Source organism: Vulpes vulpes, chromosome 9, assembly GCF_048418805.1.
Source record: "Vulpes vulpes isolate BD-2025 chromosome 9, VulVul3, whole genome shotgun sequence".
Taxonomy (NCBI): Eukaryota; Metazoa; Chordata; class Mammalia; order Carnivora; family Canidae; genus Vulpes; species Vulpes vulpes.
In genome coordinates this window covers 86,304,066-86,311,752 of record NC_132788.1, presented here as the reverse complement: position 1 = coordinate 86,311,752, position 7,687 = coordinate 86,304,066, and the positions used below count along the sequence as shown (strand labels likewise).

The 7,687-nt window shown below is 35.4% G+C and overlaps 1 protein-coding gene across 1 annotated transcript; it reads right to left on the bottom strand.

Moving 5' to 3' along the window:
- Nucleotides 1-4,034: 4,034 nt before the first annotated feature.
- HESX1 (HESX homeobox 1) lies at nucleotides 4,035-5,528 on the bottom strand. Its single transcript, XM_025984113.1, has 4 exons — nucleotides 5,372-5,528; nucleotides 4,657-4,856; nucleotides 4,242-4,343; nucleotides 4,035-4,145 (listed from the first exon to the last, which is right to left on the bottom strand). Exons 1-4 carry the CDS (start codon nucleotides 5,526-5,528, stop codon nucleotides 4,035-4,037), a joined length of 570 nt encoding a protein of 189 aa, XP_025839898.1.
- Between the last annotated feature and the right edge of the window lie 2,159 nt (nucleotides 5,529-7,687).

Genomic DNA, 7,687 nt, shown 5'->3' with positions numbered 1-7,687 from the left:
AAGAAAAGAAGAGACATGGAGTTCCTAAATGTTGGGAACTCTTTACTAAACAGAAGTTAAGCAATAAAACATTTAGGCTGGAGTTTCATTTGTTGGACTCAAGAATGCCTGCTGACACCAACAAGTTTCCCAAGGCATTACCTGGGAAAAGGAAAGGATAGGAATAGGAAAACAAGAGAGAGGAAGGTAGGAAGGAGTGAGTCTGATGGGATGTGGAGTGGTGGGAGCCATCCACACCAAGAGATGCCTTGGCTGCCTCGATGATGTGGACTGCTGTCCCAGCGGGAGATAGAACATTTAAAAGGAGCTTTAAATTTAGTCAAAGGCACATGGAAGGGTTTCTAGCCCCATGGACTCAGTGAAACAAAGATAGCCCAAGTTGCCATTTCATACTTTGATTTGTATTCGACATCAAGTAAATGGACTAGCATCCAGCTCCCTGCCTTTAGAAGTAAAAACAAGACCCAGGGTGATGTTGTGTGTTGGGTTTGGTAATGGGGGATTTATGCTAGTTGTGTGATGTGTGATAAGATGTAGGGAGTGAAAGCAGCTATTAACACTGATTAACTCAAAAGTTGACCACCAGCACACACAGCCATTGTTTCCACCAGCACTCTCTAGCCATGGGCTTTGTCTGGCTGGCTTCACAAGAGACAAATGCCATTACAGGAGACCAAATAACCTTATTCAGGCAGTCGTCAGATAATAGAGACGCTCTAGGTATTAGCTTGACTGCATTAGTTTGATTTGTTACTACTGTTCACCTTGTCCTGGGCATTAATGGAGACAAAGGCTTGGAATTACCAGGAGCAGAGATAAGCCGTGGATTAGAGCCTGTGTGTTTAGAGGGAAAGATAATTCTATCTTGGGTTTTCATTTCCATTTCCATCTTGCTTGATTTTTCCCCAAAGTTAAAGTCTAGTTTTTTCCCCTAAATATCATTATACTCACTCCAAATTACTAGCAGTTGTAATTGCTAAAAAAAAAAAAAAGTAACTGACTTTATTATTTCCTTTAACTAGATTAATCTTAATCTTTTAATTTTTTGTAAATGATTTTGGGCAAAATACACTAATGATCTTATATATCACCTTGCTTCTTGAATATTCTTATATATTACAGACTCACTTTACAATATTTAATGATGTTATTGGTAGCTGAAAATATAAAAGAATGTGTATATTCCATTCATAGTCACTTCTTGAATATTACAAATTCTAGTATTATTTAAATTTCTTCTGCCTTCTAAATGTTGTTATGGATGCATCATTACTATTATAAATTATTTCAGTTATAAATATATAATTTCAGTTGTAAACACAACTTATTTTAGTTAGAGATAAAATTGGATTTTAATGTTGTATAAATCAATTACATTAAATTGTCACTGGAAAATACTGAGATAATGATATCATAGAGTTACTATGCTTCTTTCCTCATCAGAGTTTTTATAAGTATGATTAGTTTTTATAACTAAAAAACAAACTTAAGTACATAACTAGTTGTTGATCAGTGTTTGTAATGTTTTCATTTTTCCCCCCCAAAGTCTATCATTTTATACAGAATCCTCCCATTCTTCAGAAATTTAGAGGTTAGGTTTAATTCCAGATAAATTCTAGATAAACTGTGATAACTCTCTGAAAATTTGTGAAAAGTACTACTCCAGAAAAACTTAAATATTAATATTATAGAAGAGCTTATTATATATATAGGACTTAAAATCCTATTCTAAACAAAGCAAAAGTTAGGAAGGAAATAGAGCTAGATGTCTGACGTGGCAAGATATCAGAAAGATGCACAGAATGTCAAGTGTGATGACATTAAAAAATAACAACATAAAAAAAAGAACATAAAAGCAACAAATACACACATGTGTATATATGAATACATATGCACATGCTTTCATATACAATAAGATCCATAAAAATGAGTAATGATGGTTATCTGTGAAGGATGAGGCTTGAGGGAGATTTGCCTCTATTTCTATACTACTGAATTGTTTACAATATGTAAGTATGACCTTTGTAATAAAAAATAAAAGACTATTTGAAAAAGCCTTCCCATCACCTGACACTTTTGCCTCCAACCAACTCCTGATGACTTCCAGTCCTCCAACTTAATATAACTTCACAGATATCTAATGAAGAGCAAAACAAAACAAAACAAAACAAAACAAAAACTGGTGGATCAATTCTTACTAATATATTTCATAAATAGTGCTTCAAATTTTATATTAGTGAAAGCAACTCTTTATATTGGAAAAAATGGCCTACTCTAACCATAGACTTCCTTGGAAAATATTTAATGCCTCTGCTTTTCCAGTTCCTGCTCTGCTGTCTTTCTTTTCTCCCTCTCCACCTCAGCCATAGTGGAACAGAATACAACCAGTCTATTGCTGACCAGTTGTTGGGACACAGAGCTCTCCATCCCAAATGTGCTCTCCCTAAATGACTTTTAAAAGCTCTAAAATCTGAGTCACACTGGTTTTCTTCAGTGATAATGTAAAAACTCCCTTTCACTTTTCCCATATAATCAAATAAACAAAAATGTATATAGTAGTAGAGATTCAATAATTCAACAAGAACCTTCTACTGTGGTCATCACTGGAAGAGAAGAAGACAGAGCAGCAGGAAAGATAAAGGGAAGAGAGAATTCAACTCAATGAACACAGATGAAATATAGTTTCCAGGAGACCAAGTCAAAGTCCTCAAGCAAACATTTCAAAAAGAAATGTTTCAAAAGGCCATTTTGGCCTTCCACTAATTAACTAGAAAACAAATACCCAGACTTCCAATAGTGGGACTTCCTTCTTGTATTGCATCTTACCTATTCCCATCTTTAATTGGTAGGTTCAATGGCAAATGTAAGGAAAATACATAGTTTTTGTCCCCAGAAAAGTGCCCTGATCACTTGATGGGACGAGCACTGGGTATACTATATGTTGGCAAATTGCATTTAAATTAAAAAATTAAGGCAGCCCAGGTGGCTCAGCAGTTTAGTGCCACATTCCACCGGGGATGTGATCCTGGGGACCTGGGATTGAGTCCCACGTCAGGCTCCCCTTCTGGGGCCTGCTTCTCCCTCTGCCTGTGTCTCTGCCTCTCTCTGTGTGTGTGTCTCTTATGAATAAATAAATAAAACCTTAAAAAAAATAATTAATTAACAAATTAAAGAAAAAAAAAGTGCCCTGATTATTTCCAGCAACTATGTCACAGCACATATGAAGGGTAGATCAGTTACCCTACATTACCCGTCAACGATTTACATGTAATAAATTAAGATGCAGTTGATAGGAAATCACTAAACTAGAAATAGATACAAGCCAGATGATCATTATTTATTTAATGAATGAAAAAGTAAAACACAACATTAAAAAACTAGGAAAATATTTTAAAATTTGCATTTATTTGCAGTTCAATTCTTCTTGCAATGTAATAGCAAGGGTAGGAATATGACAACTGATGCCTTTCTATCTCTACCTTGCTGTAATGATTTTGCTTTTAAAAAAAACAACAAAGTAACTTGAAATTGGCATGCTAGAAGGATTTGTATTGATATAAGGTGAGAAATTTTCACTGCTTTATGCCAGGAATCAAGATAGAAATAATAATCAGAAATAATAATCATGTTTCAAAATGCACTTGAGGAAAAGTACTTGAAACAGATCATATCTTTGTGCCATTCTTCAGACTATTTTACTTGAATTTTTTTGTAAATGGAATCCAGCTTGTAGAATCACTTAGTTATGAGCTTGCTGATTCTAGCGAACTAATTTATAAGATTAAATTTGTTCACTTAAAAAATAGCTGGCTTTTTTCTGAAAATGCTTATTAAAATATATAGGAAAGGCCTTTATTATAACTAAAAGTGCCCAAGTATAATAGGTAACACGTTATAATAGCAAATATTTACAATATATTTTAAGAAAAAAATGACAGCATTCAGTATAATGCAGAAAAGAAACATCACATTCTTAACACCTGATATTTCCATTGATTCTTCAGGTTCTGCAATTCTAAGATAATCTCACACGTTTAGTTTTCTATCTCTTCCAGGAGATTTGAGTTGAAATTTTTTTTCGCCATTAGAAACTGTGATTCTCTATGGGACCTTTTCAGCTTTGCACGCCGATTTTGGAACCAGATCTAAAATTAAGGAACAATAAAATAGATCTCAGAAATATTAATGGAATATTCTCACCATTTCAACCATCACGAGCAACAACTAAATCTGAAAATTACCTGGATTCTGTCTTCCTCTAGATTCAATTTCCGAGCTAAGTCTTCTCTGATATCAATGCCGGGATAGCAGTTTACTCTAAAGACATTTTCCAACACTTCAATCTAAGAATAAGGAAATAATTATATAAAGTGTTGATATTTTGTATGTCATCATAAAATGGACTTTGATTTATATAGCAAAATAACTGCATTTAGATCTTGGGCAATCTATGTGTGACTTTGTTTTTTGTTTTTGTTTTTTTTGTTTTTTTTAATGACTATCCAGAAACTGTTAAAAAATAAAACAACTCTATACAGTCTATTGTTTCATTAACAAGGCTTCTTAACTGCGATCCCAAAGTGATTGGGCTTTTTTGCTCAACAGGGTGCTAGTTAAAGCCTTTGTATTATCATTACTAGTTGAAAAACTTCCCACCTGGTTTTGAGTAAAAGCAGTTCTGGGTCTCCGGCCCCTATACCAGCTCAGTTCTCTTTTCAAAGACAGCCTTTCTGAGGCCGAAAAGTAATTTTCGTATTTCAAAAATTTCTCTTCTGGCATTGGGTGATCCACAGTACAAGGGAGTGAGATCCCATTAGGAAGGCTTGGGATATGAACGCAGAGGTTAACATCTTTCCCTAGAAACAGAAAAATAAACTCCATCTTAGATGTCCAATCCTGTATTCCACGAAGTTCTAGAAGAAGTAATATCAATAATTTGTCTTTAATTTTCCTAGTGGAATTCATCTGGGTTTCACAAGGGACCTGACCTCTCATCAACCAAAAAGCAAAAAGCAAACAAAAATAAAGATCCTGCCTTGGTGCTAAAGAATATTTTGGTCTCTGTCATTTATTTTTCAGTGGAAAAAAAAAAAGGAAATCTAATGTGTCAAATGAAAGGAACCTTTTGAAATAATTGCAGGTTGTTGGCAGGCATTTCCTGTGAATGAACTTTATACCTACTTGGATCTAAGGCTGATATTCTTTTTATTTCCTATAGAACTCAGCTGGAGGCATTATAAGTCCCAGATATTTCAGTTACGTAGTTTGATGAAATTGCAGTTTTTCTCTAAATGGTATGAAATAAAGGCCAAAATAAACACTGCAGACGAAAAGAACAAAGAGTTTTTTAAAAAACCAAGTTGTGGCATACCTGAGGAGCCGCAGGTGTCTGCCCAGGGCCTGTGGGGTTTCATTGAAGGAATACAGTCTTTCTTCTGGTCCAATCCTAAAATGCTCTCAATCGAAAAGGAGCAGGATGAGGGTTTGCGTTCCCCAAGCTGAGCACCCTCCTGAAGACTGGGAGCCATCCTCGAGTGGGCTGCTCAGAACGACAGCTCTGGCCTCTCCCTGCCTCTTGGCTGGCTCTGCCCCATGTGTACAGGGCTGGGATCTTCTGCAGTTCACCTTATGGCTCCGCAGACAAGGGGGCTGGATTTAGAACGTCACTAATTAAAATCCTGTCTTAGAAAGTTTTAGCATGTCAATGAACACTCGCCCAGCCAGCAGCTTGAGGAGTTAATTGTTTATTTGTTTGCAAGTAATTAGCAACTAATGGCTACACCAGGGGGGCCACCTACAGAGACAAAAATTGTTATCTCTCCTAAGCAGAACACAGACTTAACTTTCTCGGAAGAAGTGATGCACAAACTAGCACTCCTCTTTTATTTGAAATCATTAATGTATAAAATCATGCCTTTTATTCTGAAGTTTATACTTTCATGGACTCCAGTTACCTAAACATACAGGCAAGATAGGAGAGCAGTCAAGTAATAAATAATCTAATTTAAGTGAATTTTCTTCCAAGGAAATTGGAAAAAATAATAATCTCTTAATGCTATTACGGTAATTCCGATGAAAATGCCTGTTTTTCATATGCATATGTAATAGTGAATGTTGTCAATGGAAACACAATAGTATTTGGAGTGCAGCATACTGGAAAAGGTTGGCAATGTTATTAACACTGAGTGTAATTGTCTTCCAAGTGCCTGGATTAATTCATAAGGAACAGTTGCACCAAGTATTTTAAATAATTAATAAGTTAATTCCATTCTTTCATCTTTTCTTTTAAATGAGAGAGAGACAAGTTTATAGGAAGATCATATGTCGCCACCACCAAGCAATTTAAAAGCATGACTATTCAAACTAAAGGAAAGAATTTCTCTTCCACCACATTGGTTGCAAAGTAAAGAACATGATTTAATGTTTTTTTTTTTTTTTGATTTAATGTATTTTTTAAAAGAATTTCCCTCTGTTGCTTTTTTGAGGGGCTGGTTAGTTTTCATGAAGACAATAAGATTTATGAAAATAACCAAGAACAGAATGTTTTAATTTCATCATTCTAAGAAAACTTGAAATTAAGAAAGATTGCTGCTAATTGGGAAAATTTTGATGTAAGCATTCCCTCAAAACGTACTTTTACTGCTCTTGTACTCTGCTGCTCCTCTTTTTCCAGCACTCTCTTAATAATAAATGTAAAAGCTCAACTTTATCCAGTATTTAAACATCTACCAGATATTTCTTCAGGGAAGAGGGAAAGAAGTCTCCACTTCTAGAGGAAATGGCCTGTACAGGATGGAGCTCGAGTTCATCTGATTTTGTCCTGTCATGATGTCACAAATATTAAGCTAAATTCCTCCTTAATCAAACTCTAGAATGAACAAAAGATTCACATACAAAACATCAACGGGCACACAGAAGGATGGATATATATAAATATAGATGTAAAGTCATTCTAAGAATGAACAAATATAATAATAGTAACACTTATAATAGTAAATATAGTAATGCTGTATAGTAATATAGTAATAGTAAATATTTATGCCTCATGGAGGTTTTGCCTCTAGTGTCTTGGAATGAATGTAGACTGTACAAAGGAGGGGGTGACCTTACCCTGGGAAGACTTGGAGGAAGAGAGAGAATTCAAAACCTTTTCAGGGGCACCTGGGTGGCTGGGTCAGTTAAGTGTCTGCCTTTAGCTCAGGTCATGATCCCAGGGTCCTGGGATCAAGCCCCATGTCTGGCTCCTGCTCAGCCAGGAGCCTGCTACTCCCTCTCCCTCTTCAGCTCCCCCTGCTTGTGCTCTCTCTTTCTCTCTCTCTGTCAAATAAATAATAACATAGCATAAAAAAAAAGACCTTCCCAGATTCCTTATCTTTTGAGACATTCATTCATCCATTCATTCTACTATTGGTTGAGCATCTACACAGTACTAATAATAAAATAGGATTCTTGCCTTCATGAAACTCACAATGAATGGGATAGAGTGGGGGTGGGAAGAAAAGAATAATTATAACAGTAATTATAAGTGGGTAAATTATCTCATATGTTAATTGATGATAAGAATGGAAAAAGGAAATAGATGAGCTAGGTAAACCATCTCATTAGTGCAGGAGGTGGAGATCTTGAGATCCTTACCCCTACAGATTAGTGCCCTACAGGCACAAGTTGCAATGATGCTATAATGCAA